At 36.5% G+C, this 20274-nt stretch overlaps 1 protein-coding gene across 1 annotated transcript; it reads right to left on the bottom strand.

Annotated features, from left to right (window-relative positions):
- Positions 1 to 7697: 7697 nt before the first annotated feature.
- On the bottom strand, positions 7698 to 8642 carry LOC130879640 (olfactory receptor 5B12-like). Its single transcript, XM_057778363.1, has one exon. The coding sequence runs from the start codon at positions 8640 to 8642 to the stop codon at positions 7698 to 7700; it is 945 nt and encodes a 314-aa protein (XP_057634346.1).
- Between the last annotated feature and the right edge of the window lie 11632 nt (positions 8643 to 20274).

Raw genomic sequence — 20274 nt, 5'->3', positions numbered from 1 at the left:
CTTAAGAAGAAATGAAAATTAGTTCAAATAAATGGAGGAAAAGACAAAATATTGGAAGACATCAACAAGTCCCTTAAAGAAAACCAAGAAAAGCAATCAAACATATGAAAGAAACTGTTCAAGACTTGAAAACTGAAATATAGATAATAAAGTAAAAAGCTGAGGGAATTATAGAGATAGAAATAATGAGAAAAGAATCAGGAACCACAAATGTAAGCATAAGTAGCAGAATAAAAAATATGAAAGATAGAATCTTAAGCACTGAAGATATAATAGAGGAAATAGACTCATCAGCCAAAGAAAACATTAAACCTATCAAAAGCTTAATCCAAAATATCCAGGAAATATGGGACATCATGAAAAGAACAAATCTAAGAATAATAGGAATAGAAGAAGGAGAAGTTCAACTCAAAAGCACAGAAAATATATTCACCAAAATCATAGAAGAAAACTTTCCCAACTAAAGAAAGCTATGCCTATGTAGATACAAGAAGCTTATAGAATACCAAATAGACTGGATCAAAAAGAAAGTCCCCTTGTGACATAATAATCAAAACACTAAATATACAGAATAAAGAAATAGTATTAAGAGTTGCAAAAGAAAAAGGACAAGTAACATATAAAAGCAGATCTATCAGAAATATACCTGACTCTTCAGTGGAAACAATGAACTTCAGAAGGTCTTGTTGAAGCATTGTGCAGATATAAGGGACCATCATAGCCAGCCCAGACTACTTTCACAACTAAACTTTCAATAACAATAGACAGATAAAACAAAATATTTCATGACAGATCCAGATTTAACCAATACCTAGTCACAAACCCAGGCCTACGCAAAGTACTAGGAGGAAAACTCTCATCTACAAAAGTTGGCTATATCAACAAAAACACAGTCAATAAATAATTTTACAGCAGCAAATCCAAAAGAAGGGAAAAACACAAAAATAACATCACCAACAATGAACCTAAAATAATAGGATATTGCAATCACTGGTCATTAATATCCCATAATATAAATGGACTTAACTCACCTATTCAAAGACACAGGCTAATGAACTGGATAGAGAAACAGATTTCATCCTTCTGTTCCATACAAGAAATGCACCTCAACCTCAAAGACAGACATTGCCTCAGAGAAAAGGGTTTGGAAAAATTTTCAAATCAAATGGACCTAAGAAACAAGCTGGTGTAGCTATCTAAAATCTAATAAAATAGACTTCAAAGTAAAGTCAATAAAAAGAGACAAGGTCATTTCATATCAATCAAAGGAAAAATTCATCAAGAGGAAATCTGAACACTGAACATCTATGCCCCAAATACAAAGGCACCTTCACATGTAAAACAAATACTTCTAAAGCTGAAATCACAATTAACCCACACACATTAATAGTGGGAGACATCAACACTCCACATTCACCACTGGACAGGTCTGTAAGACAGAAAATTAACAGAAATAAAGGAACTAACAGATGTCATGGCACAAGTGGACTTAACAGACATCTAGAGAACATTCCATCCAAATGCAAAAGAATATACCTTCTTTTAGCACTTCATGGAACATTCTCAAATCTTGACAACATACTAGGTAACAAAACAAACCTCAACAGATACAAAAAATTGGAATAATCCCATGTATCTTATCGGATCATCGTGGCTTAAAATTAGAATTCAACAGTACCACTAATTTCAGAAAGCCAACACATAGAAATTAAACAATCCTCACCTGAATCATCAATGGGTCAAGGAAGAAATAAAAGATTTCCTAAAATTCAATGAAAATGACCATACAACATACCCAAATTTATGGGACACAATGAAAGTAGTGTTAAGAGAAAAGTTCATAGCACAAAAGAAAGCTGAAAAAAAATCCCACACTAGTGAATTAAGAAAATATTTTAAAACTTTAGAACAAAAAGAAGTAAACTCACCCAGAAGAAATAGATGGCAGGAACAATCAAATTGAGAGCTGATATCAACAAAATAGAAACAAAGAAAACAATACAAAGAATTACCGAGATAAAGAGTTGGTTCTTTGAGAAAATCAACAAAATAGACAAACCTTTATCCGAACTAACCAAAAGACCAAGAGAGAATATCCAACTTAAGAATATCAGAAATGACAAGGGGGGCATGAACAACATACATGTAGGAAATACAGAGAATCATCAGGTCATATTTTGAAAAACTCTACTCCATAAAATTGGAAAACTTAAAGGAAATGGACAATTTTCTGGAATAAATATCAGTTACCAAAACTAAATTAAGACCAGATAAGCTAATTAAATATAATTATAACTGTTACAGAAATAGAAACAGTCATCAAAATTCTCCCAAACAAAAAAATTCAACTTGGAATTCTACAAGATTTTCAACGAAGGACAAATACCAACACTCCTCAAATTGTTCCACACAATAGAAACAGAAGCAACTTTGCCAATCACTTTTTATGATGTTACAATTATGCTGATTCTCAAACCACATAAAGACATTACTAAAAAAGAGAATTACAGTCCAGTCTCACTCATGGACATGGATGCAAAATTAGTAAACAAAATATTGGCAAACTGATTTCAAGAACACATCAGAAAAATCATCCACCATGATCAAGTTGGCTTTATCTCAGAGATGCAGGGATGGTTTAATGTACAAAAATCTGTCAATGTAATCCACCTTATAAAGAAACTGAAAAATAAAATCAACATGATCATCTCATTAGATGATGAAAAAACTTCGGCAAAATACAACATTCCTTCATGATAAAAATCATGGAGAGAGTAGGGATACAAGGAACATATCTAAACATAGTAAAGGCAATATACAGTAAGCCAACAGGCAACATCAAAGTAAATGGAGAGAAACTCACAGCGATGACATTGAAATAAGGGATAAGACAATGTTGTCCACTCTTGCCATATCTATTCCACGTATTTCCCAAGGTCCTAGATAGAGCAATAATACAACAAAAGGAGGTCAGAATATATTGGAAAAGAAGAAGTAAAATTCTTACTATTTACTAATGATATGATAGTTTTTTTACATAAGAGATCCCAAAAATTCTACCAAAAAACTTGTAGGAGGGCTGCTTGTTCATTTCCTGGCCGCCTAGACTCCCAAAAATACACAGAAACTTTATTAATTAAATTACTGTTTGTTCTATTAGCTCTATCTTCTTGTTGTCTAGCTTTTACATCTTAATTTAAGCCATTACATTATTTTAAATTTTACCATGAGGCTCGTGGCCTACCTTCAAGGTTATGATGTGTCTGTCTCTGGGGGAGGCTTCATGGCTTCTCCATGACTCCACCTTCTTTCTCCCAGCATTCAGTTCAGTCCTCCATGTGTACATCTATTCCCTGCTCAGGTCCAAGACAGCTTCTTTATTAGCCAATGGTATTCACTGCTTTCAGAGGGGAATCCCATATCAGGAACTTCTACAAGTCATAAAACCTTCAGTACTGTAGCAGGATACAAGATTAACTCAAAAAAATCAGGAGCCCTCCTTTACAAAAATGACATGTGGATTGAGAATGAAATCAGAGAAACAATACCCTTTACAATAGCCACTAATAGCATAAAATATTTCAGAGTAACTGTAACCAAACAAGTGGAAGACCTGCATGTCAAAACTTTAAATATTTGAAGAAAGAAATGATTTGGGAGTCCCCTTTATGTACTGTGATTACCATTAATCAATAAAGAAACTTCTTTGGACCTATAGCAATGCAGGACTTACGTAGGCAGGTAAAGCTAGGCTGAATTCTGGGAGGAAGAAGGGCAGAGTCAGAGAGATGCCATGGAGCTGCCAGAATCAAGCATGTAGCTGCCAGAGTCAGATATGCCAAATCTTTGCTGGTAAGCCACCGCCATGTGGCAATATACAGATTAATAGAAATGGGTTAAATTAATATGAGTTAGCCAATAAGAAGCTAGAGCTAATGGGCCAAACAGTGTTTTAATTAATACAATTTCTGTGTGATTCTTCGGTTCTGGGCAGCCAGGATGAACAAAGAAATTGAAGAAGAAACCAGAAATGGAAAGATCTCCTATGCTCTTGTGTAGGTAGAATTAACATAGTAAAAATGGCAATATTATCAAAATCAATCTGCAGATTCAATGCAATGTCCATCAAAATCCAAGCAAAATTCTTCACAAACCTTGAAAGATCAATAGAAAAGCAAAAAAAAAAAAAAAAAAACCCAAAAACTGGGTAGTCAAAATAATTCTGTACAATAAACGAACATCTGGAAGCATCAGATCTTACTTCAAACTCTACTACAGAGTTACAATACTAAAAACAACAGACAGGAGAACCAATGGAACCATGTTGAAATCACAGATATCCACACAGCTTCGAACACCTGATTTTTGACAAAGAAACAAAAAATATCAGATTGAAAAAAGAAAGCACATTTAACAAATGGTGCTGGCATAACTGGATATCAAAATGTAGAAGAATGAAAGTAGATCCATGTCACCATACACAAAACTTAAGTTCAAATGGATCAAAGACCTCAACATAAAGCCAACCACACTGAACCTCAGAGAAGATAAAGTGGGAAGTTTACTTGAATGCATTCGCTCAGGAGACTACTTCCTAAATATAACCCCAGTAGCATAGACACTGAGAGAAACAATTGATAATCCGGAAACTGAGAAGATTCTGTAAAGCAAAGAACATGGTAAAAAATACAAAAGGCCAGCCTACACAGTGGGAAAATATCTTCACTAACCCAACATTGGACAGAGGTCTGATCTCCAAAATATACAAAGAACTCAAGAAATTGGTCATCAAAAGAACAAACAATACAATAAAAAATGAAGTACAGATCTAAATAGAAAACTCTCAACAGAGGAAGCTAAAATGGTTGAAAAAACACTTAAGGAAATGCTCAACATCCTTAGCCATCAGAGAAATGCAAATCTAAACAACTCTGAGATTCCATCTTATACCTGTAAGAATGGCCAAGTTCAAAAACACTGATGTCAACTTATACTGGAAAGGATTTGGGGTAAAAGGAACACTCCTCCATTGCTGGTGGGAGTGAAAACTGGTACAGCACCTTTGGATATCAGTAGGGTGTTTTCTTAGAAAATTAGGAAACATGCTATCTCAAGACTCAGCAATATCACTTGAGTTTATACCTAAAGGATATTCAATCGTACCACAAAGACATGTGCTCAACTATGTTCATAGCAACATTGTTTGTCATAGGCAGAACCTGGAAACAACTTAAATGCCCCCCAACTGAATATGGATAAGGAAAATTTGATACATACATATTAGAGCACTACACAGTGGAAAAAATTAATGACATCTTGAAATTTGCAGGCAAATGGATGGATCTAACAAACATCATATTGGGTGAGGTAACCCAGACTTAGAAATACAAGTATAATATGTACTCATTCATAAGTGGCTTTTTGACATAAGCAAAGAAAAATCTGCTTACAATTCACAATCCCAGAAACCTAGACAATAAAGAGAATCCTAAGAAAGACATACATGTATCTAATGTATATGGGAAGTAGAAAAAGACAATATTCCCTGAGTAAATTGGTAGCATAGGGATCAGAGAAGAGGGTTGAAAGGGATAGAGAGCAGTGGAGGGGAGCAGAAAAATATATATAGCTAAATAAAAACATTTTTAAAAAAGAATCTAGATATGAAAGTGAACATTCAGCGTTCGTCTTTCTGGATTTTGGCTGCCTAACTTAAAATGATCTTTTCCAGCCCCATCATTTTTCTGTGAAATGAGTACTTTTATTTTTCTTCACAGGTGAATATATTCAAACACATACACAAACACATACATACATACATACATACATTGTGCATGTGTGTGCATGTGTATTTCATGAGCATCTATTCTGTCTCCATTACCTAATATTGAACAGAGTAACATCAACATGGATGAGAAAGTATCTCTGTAATAGCTTATTGTGTCCTTTGGGAATATGTCAGGACAAGTACAACTGATCACACAGTAGATCTGTTTCTAGCTTCAGGAGAAAATTTTATACTGATTTCCATAGTGACTACAACAGGTTTTACTTCAGTGAAAACAGTGAAAAGTGCTTTTATTTTTGCCCATTGATGTCAGCATTTTTTGTCTTTTGCTTTATTTTTTTTTGACGAGGAAGGCATTTATTCCAGCATAAGATGTATATTCATTGTTGAGGAAAATGATGTCTGGAATTTAATGCAGGAACACCGAGACAGTGACTGCTGGAAAAGCCATGGAGGGATGCTCTTTATTTTCTTGTTTTCCATAATTTGTTCAGCCTGCTTTAAAATAGAACCCAGGGTTATCCTTTCCTAATGTCTTTTACTTTCAATCTAAAGGTTTATAGGTTTCCTCTATTACACTCTTCTGACAAAGACTGAAAGAAAAATAATGGAGTCAGTCCACTATGGACTTAAACCATCAACTCTCTGAGGTAAATGTTTCTTCTAAATTTGACTATCTAAAGAATTACATTCTAGTGGACATTTGACTAATACAGGCACATTAAAAGGATCCCCTCCTCAGTTCTCCCCACTTTTTTCACTATTTTAACTAATGTTTCTATGAAAATTCTTGTTCAAATTTGTGTCATTACATGGGCTTGTTTTTCTCCAATCTATCTATGAGAGGAGCTGCTTATATAGTTACATAGTAAGTACAGCTAATCATTTGAGGAATCACCATGATATCGTCTCCATATTTGAAGTCATATGACAGCATAGAGTAGACAGTTGCACTTTCTTGACTTTTCTTACAGGAGTAAGATAAAATCTCAAAGCAGTTTTAATGTTTCAGAATTTGAACATTTGAAGAACCAGTGCTAATTTGTGTTTCCTTTAGAATTCTCTATTTAGTTCCATGCTAAATTTTAAGTTGGGTTATTTATTTTCTTGGTGTTCATTACTGTTTTAGAACTTTGTATGTTTTATATACTAACCATGGTCATTTATGTAGCTTGTAAAAATTTTTTCCATTTTTTTTCATGAAGGAGAGATATGTATGTAATGCATATAAGCACACATAAGTGTATCGGCATGTCTGAGCATGAGATTGTGGATATGACCATAGTGATGGAGGTGGGTCTTGTATCTATCTGTTGCTTTCATTGGTTAATTAATAAAGAAACTGTTTGGCCTTTGATAGGACAGAAAATTAGGTAGGCAGAGTAAACAGAACAGAATGCTGGGAGGAAAAAGGCAGTGAGCCAGACGCCATGCCTCTCCTCTCCAGGCGGTCTCCATAGATCTCCTCTCCAAGATGGACGCAGGTTAAGATCTTACTGGTAAGCCACCACTTCGTGGTGCTACACAGATTATTAGATATGGGTTAATCAAGATGTGAGAGTTAGTCAGTAAGAGGCTAGAGCTAATGGGCCAAGCAGTGTCTAAAAGAATACAGTTTCTATGTAATTATTTTGGGTAAAGCTAGCTGGGTGGTGGGACGCAGCCCTGCCGCTCCTTCATCACCATAGTAATTAAATAAATCTTAAATAAATCTAATATTGCCTCTTTATGTGTGATTGCTTCTATTACATTAGTTTTATCACTCTTATTTTGAAGTAATTTCTTCTTTAAGCTTCACAACTAGCTGAAAAATTATTTAAAATATTAGAACTATAAGGACTGGATAGCCAATATTTTTTTAATATTTAGAAAGTAAGTGAAGATGTTTTATGTTAGATTTGATGTGAAACTAAAATATGAATGTTACAGAAGATTTTGCAGTTTTCACAGCTTTTTTGAATGCACTCTTGACCTCTTTGTTCCTCAGGCTGTAGACCAGAGGATTCAGCATGGGGATGACCATGGTATAGAACACAGATGCCACCTTGTCAGTGCCCATGGTGTGACTGGAACTGGGCTGTAAGTACATGAAGATGACTGTCCCATAGAAGATAGAGACTGCAGTGAGGTGGGAAGCACAGGTAGAAAAGGCCTTCTGGCGCCCTTCAGATGATTGCATCCTCAGAATAGAGATGAATATAAACAGATAGGAGATTGAGATGACTACAATAGAGAAGAGAGCATTAAAACCCACCACAAAGAAAATTACCATCTCACTGACAGTGGTGTCTGAGCATGAGAGGGCCAGTAGAGGAGGGGCATCACAAAAGAAGTGGTCTATCACATTGGATTTGCAGAAGGAGAGCCTAAAGATGTTCCCAGTGTGGATGGAAGAATTCAGGAAGCCACAGACATAGGAGCTTATGATCAGACAAGTACATGTGTTTGTCGTCATGATGGTGGTGTAATGCAGGGGCTTACACACTGCTGCATAGCGGTCATAAGCCATGGCAGCCAGGAGGAAACTTTCTGTGGTTATAAATCCCACAAAGAAGAAGAACTGGGTGCCACAAGCATTGTGGGATATGATTTTATCTGTTGAAATGAGTCCTGCCATTACCTTGGGAGTGACAGCTGAAGAATAACCAAAGTCCACCAGAGACAGGTGACTGAGGAAAAGGTACATGGGAGTGTGGAGGTGTGAGTCCAGCAGAATCAGCCCTGTCATTCCCACGTTCCCAAGCACAGTGCAGAGATAGATGAGAAGGAAGACAAAGAAGAGAGCGAGCTGAAGCTCTGGGTCATCTGTTAAGCCTGCAAGAATGAACTCAGTCACCTCTGTACTGTTCTCCATTAGAGATCAGGTGGCTTCCCTGCAGCAAAGAGAAAGGAGATCAGGATGAGAGATGGGGGCGGGGGAGACTGATGATCCTCTCTGCTTGTCCTCTCCGTGCCTTCTCTCACTGTGCAAATGTTCCTTTCCTGCATTCTCATCTAAGCAAGCTATGGAGCAAAACTGAAGTTTAAATAAAACTGAGTAAATTAAATTAAGTGATATAAGATCCCACTATATTCCAAGAGATATTGTATCTGAATCTTGTAACTCCATGATGACTGAATTAAGGCCAAGGGGGAGGGTATTCTTTATATAAGAACATCACATTAATTGCTTTCTGGAAAATATCAAAGCCTGTATGCGAACTCTGAAAAACTAGCATAAACCATTTTTATCACTGAACTAGAATCATGTAAGATATTAAGTTATGGCAATATAATGCAATTCCAGGGAACATGTACCTTTTACTCATTTTCTAAATTTTTGTTATGTGTTGTCCAGTTTTCAGCTTTGTAATGGTATGTCCAATCAAACTGTTTGCTTGGAAATGTTAGGCTAATGCTATTCACTATAGATAGCATCTAAACACTACAAATTTATTTCTCAGTATTGTTCAGGTTGGGGAATAGTGATTTATTTCAATGCCCACTTCTGTGTTTATACACGGCTTTAGGTCTTCTGTTTATTCTTGCAGGGAATTTGTAATCTCTTGGAGATTGTTTTCACTGTGAAGCTAACTCCAGCCGCATGAGGTCTTCTCTCACTGCATATATACCTTTAATCACTCTGCTTTAAAGTATCACCAACATGGAGGTTAGGATTTCAACATAAAAACTCTGGTAGCACATAAGCATTTATAACAAGAACATTTTCAGAAATATTGTAAGATGTACTTTTACTCTGATTTCATTTTTGTCTATCTATGTTATATAAAAAGGATATTTTATATAATGATAATATTTAACATTAATTGGTCTCATCATAGAATAAGATACACGGGATGTTCCATTTACCACATACAGAAAAGAGTAACTTTTACACTACAAATTATGGAATATATACAGTCAAAGTTCCTTTTTCACAATAAACATATTTTACTTTCACATCTGATTGTCCTTGATTCATGGTCTTAATTTGTCTCCAGGTCAGAAATAACAGGACGCAAAAAACAGCTCCACTTTACATAATGTCCATGAATTTGGTTAGTGGTTATATGGCTTGGCCCCAAATTTCCCATCAACATTTTATTGAATAAAATTATAATCCAAATTTGAAGTACATAACTTTTGTACATTGTGATCCAGTCAAGGGTCTTGGTATATCTTGATTTCAGAAGTGGACAATACACAAATTGGAGTTTCCAGATGAAGTAAAACTAAAAGACTGGTGACAAAATTTTCATTATGATTCTTACTATACTCCTTTCTTCTTCTATCCTTTATATAGCCCCTTATGCAACCCTTATCTCTTTGTATGTGGCTAGCCATTACAGTTGAGCAAAGAACAAGTATCCTTTTATGCTTTAGTCATCATGGTTATAAACTTACATATCTATATCTTAGTAGACTCACAAAACATGGATAACATATGCATCAAATAAATGACTTTATTTTTATAAGATTTAAAGTATAGGAGATGTATGATTATCTTTCTATTCTCAGAATACAAGATACCTTGGGTAAGATAAAACACAAAATAAATTAATTATAAAATTTGCAGGTGAAAGAGTGGAGATGGAAGCAATTATCCCAAGTGAGTTAACCCAGACCTAGAAAGATATATATCATATTTTCTGTCACAGTAGAAGTTAGTTTTCAATTTTTAGAAATGCAAAAATTTAAAAGCCTATTTTCACTGATGTTATGAATTTTGTAAAAAATATTTAGTCAGGTTTCCATCATGCCTGTTATTAAATCTCCACTTACTTGTAAGTCAAGAATGTTTACAAATGCTGGGCGGTGGTGGCGCACGCCTTTAATCCCAGCACTCGGGAGGCAGAGGCAGGCGGATCTCTGTGAGTTCGAGACCAGCCTGGTCTACAGAGCTAGTTCCAGGACAGGCTCCAAAACCACAGAGAAACCCTGTCTCAAAAAAACAAAAAAACAAAAAACAAAACAAAAAAAGAATGTTTACAAATAAAGTTTGAATTTGCATTTTCTTTTAAACATCTTTTACTGAAATATGTCAGAATTTAGAAGTTGTGGCTGGAGAATTGATTTGGAGGTTCAGACACTAAGTACTCATGAAGAGAATGTGGGTTCTGTTCCTAGCACTCACATGTTGGCTCATAACTGCAATAGTTAGGTGTTTGATACAACTATTCATTTTTAAATATATCTCCTTGTGTCTTCTGTGAGCAACAGCATCTGTTTGAACATTAACTGAATATTCTAAAGAGAGTCTAGTATAAAATAAATGATCCAAAGAAATATACATAAGTCATGGAAGTGCAACTCAGAGCAAATGACCTTTCTATGTCTCATTTGTATAAAAACAACTGGATCTTCAAATGTCCTGCTGTGTAATCTTTGGGTATCTATTTAAAAAATCAAAGCAAATTAGCCATATAAAGTACCAGGTGCTGTCCGTATTCTTATTCTCTTGATAAACATAGTGTCTGTCTTAGGCACAAGACTTTTGCTGATTTCCTCATCCCCAGAAGCACACAAGACACATTTCCTGATGTTGGGAGTTTTGTGACTTAAGTAAGCATCCAGGCCAATAAATACTGAGCTTTATTCATATTTTCCATTTCTCAGGAAGAGCACAGTGTTTTATTGTTGTTTACAATTGTGAAATAGTGAATTAGCATTGCTCATCCCACTCACTGGTTAAAGAGCCCTGTCTCTAATACCAGGTAAGTCTCTATGATAGAAATAGAACATTAATTTGCATCTTTTTATATCATAGTCATATCTTATAATTTTGTGACTATTTCTGAGTATTTTATACATGTTCTTAAGTATGATATTTTCTTATTTACTGATAGTCATTCTTCCTTTTAAAATATTACTATGATTTTCCTTGATTGTAAGAACATTTTGCAATGATACCTCAATTTGATCTTTTCATCATCTCTGGGATTAGTTAAGATAACACATGTTATTAATTTCCCTAAAAAAGCCAACCAAGATTATAGTAGTTCAAAAACTTATTTCAAAATCAATCAAGTTCAATTTTAGTGAAGCTGGGACCCATAACCTATTAACTGCCTCATGTCATATTATATATTTATAATATATTATAATATATATAATATATTATATATATAATATTTGCTGCATACATGTTATATAATATTTTCTATATATTTAATACATTACTTAAATAAAAATATTATATATATGTATATATATATATTACAAATCATCTCTATATTTGGGCATACAGCCTTTGAATATCTCTGTTACAAAATATAGCAATATTTAAAACATTGAAGTCTAAGCTTTCAATGACCCAAAGTAAAGATGACTGAACTCACAGTTTGTACTCTCCTGGTTGCTTCTGTCCTCAAGTTCATGAAGGTTATGGGTCTAATTCAGAGGCTTGCCTTCTTACCTGACCAGCATAGCATGTAAATCTACCACTTTCATACATAATTAGGGCTCAATTAATAATTCCATCCCTGAAAGTAAGAAAATATATTTCTTTGAAGAAATACATAGAATTTGGTTTTGGAACCCTCAAAGACAAGCTTGACTTCTGGTATCCTTGTCTTCCTTCATAGTTAAATTATCTCACCTCCTTACATTCCATAATATACCCATCCATAAGAAGGAGTAGTAGACAGGTAACGCCACGGATACCTGCCCTGAAGGATGCCCGAGTGTGACAAAAAAGTAATCTTCATCATTCTTGTACTTTGTAACATGAGATTACTGTTTTATCCCAGTAAATAATAACACATTTATTTTTCCCAAGTGAAAATGCTCTTGCTACATGCCATTTGGGAAACAATTAATAGTTAGTCCTAGACAACTATTAAAGATAGATCAATAACAGATATTAAAGAGGCCCCTCGTTTGGGCTGCTCCCTTTAGTAATAGGCCAATGGAGACTTCACATGTTAAAATATGGTAACCAGGAGAGACTGCTATAGCTGTGGAGCTCTTGTGGGAAAAAATATCTCAAGAGGATTACAACAAGCTGTATCTCACACAACTGGGGAGTATGTGATTAAAGATTCTATGGGAATTCAGCTATTCTCTTTAATGGATATCATGGGATATTTTCAGTAACTTTAAAAATAATTCTTTTGGTAATGAAAGAACTACAGGGTTGCAATTTGACGTTAGGTTAAGGGATAGAAATTTATATTTTTTGCATGCTTCTCTTAATTGACATTTCATTTTTGAGAAGAAATGTTGATGTGCTCAATTGTTTTGACCCTTGCAGAGTTTGAACTACCGATCCGAGACTTGCTAACAAGTCTATCCAAAATAAGAAATGGTCTTTGCATCTGTGTTGCTTAAATACAGTGGTTATAATAAGTACAAAACAAACAACAAAAGGAGTGCATAATGTGTGTACAGAAACATACACATCATGCTGAATAAAAAAAGTAATGGTAAAAAATTGAAAGGGAGAATAAGAATTTGGCATTATATTATCTTGTCAGAATACTTTCTGAGGAAATTAAACTTTTCATTATGTCCTAAACATGAGTGAGGACCAGCATATACATGCTGTGTCAAGCAAAACGAAGATAACATCTTAAAAGTCCAGAGTTTCAAAAGAAATCCAAGCTCTTAATCAAACCATGTATTGACAGCATCAACAAATGTTCATTGGTTGTAATATCCATGGTGGGTGGTATCCTTCTCCAAACCACAAACAACTATGAATTTTGATAGGTTATGTGTTTTTTATAAGTGATCTCTGTCTGTTGCAAAGAGATGTTTCTTTGATGAGGGGTGAAGACTAGGCATGTCTGTGGTATAATACATATGTTCAGATTGTTGTTAAGTTTCAAGCTCGCTTAGCAAAGTGGTTGCTGTTAAGTTCTCTTCCAATATACATTTTCACTAGCGCAGAGTAGTTAGTTAGCTAATTTTCCAGTACCGAGCATGGTTTTTATCTTAAGTAGGCCTTTCGTTCAGTTAGAGAACTGTTGACTACCACCAAGATATGTGTGTTTGCATCCTTAGCGTTAGAATGCTGAGTTCATCGTTATAGAGATATCTACAAAACACTCCAACACCAAGACTCAGAGAACACTGTGGAAGAGAGGGCAGGAAGAGTTATAAGGGCCAGAAGAGCAGTGATGTTGATATAAGATTGCCTTTGAGTAATGTCAGAAGTTACATCTGTAAATTCTCATCAGTGTGACTGCCCACAAAGGAGCTGAGCAAAGACAACAACCCACATGCTAAAGTGAGCCAGAGCAAGTCTCAATTCTATAAAAAGAGCTATAGGAAACAAAAGATAACTGGGAATGGGAAAATAATTTCCTCTAAGGAAGGGCACTGAAATTGGTCATTTCTTTCAGTCAGAATTCTTTATGATCCATTGTTACAGAAGTCACCCAAAATGCTCTAAATATTTGTCCCTTTAGCCACTAAGTTAATAAACATAGTTTTTTCCTTTAAGTATTAAATTTTCAAACAATCAATTTTAAGGGTCCCTGAATCTTGGATATGTTTTATGTAATCTGATTGGAGAATAAAAATAACTTTCCAGTAAACAGTATTGTGATATAATTATTGAAAGAACAAGAAGACTGAGTGTTGAATAGTATGCAAAATGATCTTAACTTGTTTATAAATTCTTCTAGCTGAAATTAGTGGATACATGTTTCCATTCCTAACTCAGAAGAATATCTAATTGATAATCACTTGTAAATGAAAAAAATAGTTTCCTCCAGATAATCTAACTGGGCAAACATTACTACTTTAAAGGGTAGGCTGCCTTCTCAACAGTAGATCCCTGCAGAAAATATACTCAATGGTATCTATGGAGGTTCCTTGTCTCATAATGTGTCAGAGCTTTCCTTTTTAAATTTTTTATTATTTTTTGAAATTTTATCTTATCTTGTTTTCCAGATAGTCCCTGGTCTCTAGTATGTCATATGACATCATAATTTGTAGTTTCATTCATTTGTGTGTGTGGCTTTTTTTTTTTTGTATAAAAGTGTGCTGGTGCATGTGGTTGACTTGTGTGTAAAGGCCAGCAGTCATTTTGTGTAGCTTTGGAGCCTGTCCTGGAAGTTGCTCTGTAGACCAGGTTGGCCTTGAACTCACAGAAATCTGTCTCTGCCTCCTGAGTGCTGAGATTAAAGGTGTGAGCCACCAGTGCTCAGCTCAGAAGTAATTTTTGGGTACTTTCTTCAGTCACTTTCTACTTTACTTCAGATTGTTCTATTCTATTCTATTGTTTACATATTTACTTTTATGCTAATACCGTGTTGTTTTTAATACTCTGGTTCTGCAACGCATTTGAAAATCAGGCACTATGTCCAGTATTGACCTGTTTATTAATTTTTACATTGTTAATAAATGTATACAATATTTGTTGATCATATCCATTTCTGACTCTCCCTTCCAACTCCTCCTAGGCCTATCCAACACAGCCTATTATCATCGCTTGTGACTTGTAACTGATGGTAAGACAATAATGTTGAGGGTGCCACACATTTTAGTTTCAGGATACAGCAAATTCAGTCTCAAACTGATCAGAAAATTCTCCCCCTGAGGGCTACCTTTCCTATGACTGGAAGGTCCTATTCAGGCTGATAGTGGCGAAAAGAGAGCAGTGATATTACCCAGAATCCTGCTTGCTACAGTATAGACTTGCCAGGATAATTTTGTCCTCTGTTTAATAGTGTGGGGGAAGTGCTGTTATCAGGAATATACATTTTTTTTTCTGATTGGATTTGAGGCCAGCATTTGATCTCTCTGCCTGGGATTTTTACTTTTACTTTTTCATGCCTGAAGGTAAACAAATATTTTAAAAGTCAACCTGAATGTAGTAAGTAAATTGACAACTAGGGATGAGTATAAAGAGAGTGGGAAGAGGGGAGAGGGCAGAAAGGGGAAAATAAGAGATAAGAGATGGAAGTCAATTATATGGAAGCACGATATGTGTATAAAGAGAATATCAGCATAAAACTCACAAATATATACTTACATGCATTAATATTGCAACAAGGAAGATGTAAACTGCAAATATTAATTACATAAGGGGGAATAATTTTACCCAAGAATTTTTTATTGCTGTACTAAGGCAAATTAATGAGCTTAATTATAAATTTTATTTAGGCATACAATATAATTTGATCACATAGTCTTTTCTTTGTTATCTTCTTTTTATGCTCTATTTCCTGTTCAAGTATATTATAGCTCTCCTTTTTCTTACTTTTCCTCTTGTTCCACATATTAAAGAAAACATGAGCTATTTGCTCTCATAATAGCTGGATTATTTTATTTAATTAACATGATGATGTCTAGCTCCATCTAGTTTTCTGCAGAAAACGTGATTTCATTCTTCAAGACTGAGAAGAGACATTTCCTTTACCATTTATCCACTGGTGGGCAAATAGACTGACTTTATAACCTGTCCACTGTGAACCAAGCTGTGGTAACCATGGGTGTGCAAGTGTGTCTCTATAGTAAGCTGACTTTGATTTTTTGAGTATCTGATCAGAAATGCTATATATAGTTATATAATCATTTTATTTTAATTGTTTGAAGAATCTTCCATTTGATTTCCACAGTGTGTAAATTTATTTAAATTATTTTCATGAGGCTATAAGTGTTAGTTTTTGATATTTTCCACTGGCAGCATGCAGGTTTAAAAAGAAATATTGGAAAAATAAAATGTTTTCAACTAAAAAAAGAGAAGTGCACTATGTAGATAAAGAGAACTCACCACATACAAGTAATACATCATTTTTATTCATAAGAAACTGAGCTAGGTCTCCAAAGACAGTTTAACTGCTATTTCTCTAGGTGACTGGAGTGAGAGATGCTACTGTCCTCCTGGGCCTGTAGTCTCTGGAGGACTTTATGCCTGAATAAATTCTCCTGATCCCATTTTTGTTCTCTAGAATCCCAACATGGCTTTACTTGACACTGTTTTCACTGGAACAGCCAAAGATTTTTTGGTGGTCATTTATTGGATTTAATGTAGAGGTTGTTATTTTTACAGGAGTTTTGTTTTTAAAGATTTAGTATTGTTACTCTTTAATTGTGTGCATGTATGCAGTGTGAACATAGATACCTGCAAATCCTAGCGCTGGAGCTATAGGTGGTTGAGAAAGTCCCAAGGTAGGTGTTTGAACATACACACCCAAAGATAGAAGAGTTAGCCAAAAATACGCTTAAGCTATTGGTCAAACAGTATTGCAAATAATATAGTTTCTGGCTGATTATTTTGGTGTTGGGCAGCCTGGAACAAACAAACAGTCTCCTACTACAGCTGAGAACCACTAGTCTTGCAGTTCACCTCTCCAGGAAACTGTGTGTTGCAATATGAAGTAACCTCTTAGCCAGTCCTGGTGGTCTACACATAACCCAGGCACTCAGGGAGCTGAGGCAGAAGGATCACAAGTTAGAGGCGAGTCTGGGCTAAATAGTCAGACTCTGGGGAAAAAAAGGTGCTTTCTGGGTTTTTATAATTTTTTTCTGTCTTCAATATGTGTAATATACAAAATATGGTTCATAGACCTTCTGTTAGTAAAAAAAAAGAGTAGTACATGCTCTTAACCAATTTCCTACCTCTTTAGTCCTATGCTAAGTTGTTTTAAACACACATTTGCATATTGCTATAAGCTTCTAGCTTTAAAAATTATATCTCTGGCTAAGAAGAAAGTCAGTGTTCAGAATGATGACCTTTTACAGTTGCTCATAACGTCACTCAGTTTTCAAGTCTTGAATAGTTTCTTTCATATGTTTGATTTCTTTTTCTTGGTTTTCTTTAAGAGATTTGCTGATGTCTTCCAATTTTTTTTTGTTGGTCTCTTCCTCCATTTCTTTGAGGGAATTTCTGATTTCCTTTTTGAGAGTTTCAAACATTCTCCTGAAGTTTATTTTTTAGATCAATTACTTCTGCTTTGTCTATATTTGGTTGTTCAACTCTTGTTGTTATAGGGTCTCTAGGTTTTACTGGTGTTGTGTTGCTCTTTTTGGTGTATGTGTTCTTACCTTTTCTTCTCATCTTTTCCTCTAGTAGGTGTGGTTGGGGCTGTTTGAGATTCTTTTGAATAATCTTCTAGGTGCCAGTGAATCCAAAGCTCAGGTGGTTGTTCCACATTCAGTGCCATAGTTCTAGTTCTAATTACCTGGTTGGTTACTGGTTTGACCTGTTATTGTAAATCCTAGTCTGGATCCTTCCTGCAGAATTTGTCCTGCAAAAGTCTCTGGCTCCAGTCTACTGCCTTGGAGTTCCCAGGCTTGGGTGCATCCAGAACGTCAGAGGACTTGGCTCAGGCTTACTTTTTCAGAGGTCCCAGACTCACACATGGACCTGCAGAGGTTTCAGGTTCCTGCTAATTTCCTTTGATGTCCCAGACCAATGCTGGGACCCACATAGCTCCTGGCTCAGGCCTACTCTCTCTCTGGTCCCAGTCTCGTGCTTGGTTCCTGTCTACTTTCTCGGAGGTCCCAGATTCATGCCCAGACTGACAGAGGTACTGGCTCAGGCCCAATTCCTCAGAGGTTCTAGAGCTATGCCCAGACCCACAAGGGTCCTGGCTTAGGTCTACTCCCTTGAAAATCCCAAATTCACATATGGACAGTCAGCAATCTCTGGCTCTGGCTCACTTGCTCAGCGGTTACTCACCTGTACCTGTTCTGGTGGAGTTTGCTGTCTCCCATCTGCTCTGGACCAGTTCACTGGATCAGTCCTGATTCGCCAGTGTCCCGGGACTGGCTTGACTCCCAGCTCCTGCTCCTGTGGAGCTAGCTTCCTCAGGCCCACTTGGCCAAGATAGTTCATTCAGACTCACTTCTGTGGAATTTGTTGCCTCAATCCTGCTCCAGCCCAAGGTAGAGATCATTGCCTCAGGCTTGCTTTGGTTTAGGCTTCTGGCTTTGGCCTGTTTCTGTAACTCCTGGTCTGAATCCACTTCTGCAGAGGTCCCTGGTTTGGAGTTGGACCTGCAAAGGTCTCTGGCTATGGTTTACTGCCTCAGAGTTCCCAGGCTCAGATGTGCCCATAGCCCCAGACGACCTGGCTCAGGCTTACTCTCTCAGAGGTCTCAGACTCAACGCCTGGCCCTGAAGAGATCTATGGTTCCTGCCTACTCCCTTGGAGGTCCCAGATTCATGTCCAGACTCCCAGCAGTCTCTGGTTCTGACTCACTCGCTTAGCAGTTACTCTCCTTGCATTTTTTATGTTCCAGGGTAGGGTCATGAGGATTAGAAAAGTTAAGTAGGAAGAACAGACATAAGAAAGAAACACGGAGACATAAGATAATATCAGGAAGTCGCTCAGTGTCTCCTGCATATTGAGTTCTGAGTACTGAGTTCTGAGTTCACACTTGTTTTTTTTTTTTTTATTTTTATTTTTATTCTTTTTTTTTCTGCTTCAGACAGTAGCTAACTTTCTTTTTTTTTTGTTTTTTTTTGTTTTTTTTATTAATTAATTTATTTAATTATTAAAAATTTCTGCCTCTTCCCCGCCACCACCTCCCATTCCCTCCCTATTTTTATTCTTTTTAAATTAAAATTTCCACCTGCTCCCTGTTTCCCATTTCCCTCCCCTCCTCCCAAATATTGCCCCCTCCCCCCACTACCCTCCCCCTATCCCCACTCCTCTTCTCCTCCCCCCACACCATTCCCCCTCCCTCTCGATACTGAAGAGCAGTCCAAATTCTCTGCCCTGCGGGAAGACGAAGGTCTTCTATCTACTTCCAGGAAGGTGAGCGTCTAAACAGGCTAAGCTCCCACAAAGCCAGTTCATGTATTAGGATCGAAACCTAGTGCCATTGTCCTTGCCTTCTCATCTGCCTTCATTGTCCGCCATGCTCAGAGAGTCCAGAATCAACCCATGCTTATTCAGTCCCAGACCAGCTGGCCTTGGTGGGCTCCCAATAAATCAGTTCCACTGTCACAGTGGGTGGGTGCATCCCTCGTGGTCCTGAATTTTTGCTCATGTTCTCCCTCCTTCTGCTCCTCATTTGGACCTTAAGAGCTCAGACCGTTGCTCCAAATTGAGACTCTGTCTCTACCTCGATCCATCGCCAGATGAAGGTTCTAAGGTGATATGCAAGATATTCATCAGTATAGGATAGGGTCATTTCAGTTTCCCTCTCCTTAGTTGCCCAAGGTACCAGCTGGGGACATATTCCTGGACACCTGCGAACCCCTCAAGAGTCAAGTCTCTTGCCAACCCTAAGATGGCTCCCTTAGATAGGATATATACTTCGCTGCTCCCGTATCAATCCTTCCTATATCCCAACCATCCCAATCCCCCGAGCTCCTCCCATCCTCCCCTTCTCATGTTTCTCATCCCATTTCCCCTTTGCCCCATGCCACCTCACCCGCAAGTTCCCAGTTTTTGCCCTGCAATCTTGTCTACTTCCCCTCTCCATGTGGATGACTATATGATTTTCTTTGGGTTCACTTTCTTATTTAACTTCTATAGGATCACAAATTATATGCTTAATGTCTTTTATTTATGGCTAGAAACCGATTATGAGTGAGTACATCCC

This window comes from Chionomys nivalis, chromosome 8 (genome assembly GCF_950005125.1).
Source record: "Chionomys nivalis chromosome 8, mChiNiv1.1, whole genome shotgun sequence".
Classification (NCBI taxonomy): domain Eukaryota; kingdom Metazoa; phylum Chordata; class Mammalia; order Rodentia; family Cricetidae; genus Chionomys; species Chionomys nivalis.
Note: the sequence above shows the minus strand (reverse complement) of the source record. Positions and strands in the feature narration are given on the sequence as shown.

Excerpts from the sequence above, each read along its gene's own strand:
- LOC130879640 (XM_057778363.1), bottom strand. The coding sequence starts at position 8,642 with ATGGAGAACAGTACAGAGGTGACTGAGTTCATTCTTGCAGGCTTAACA.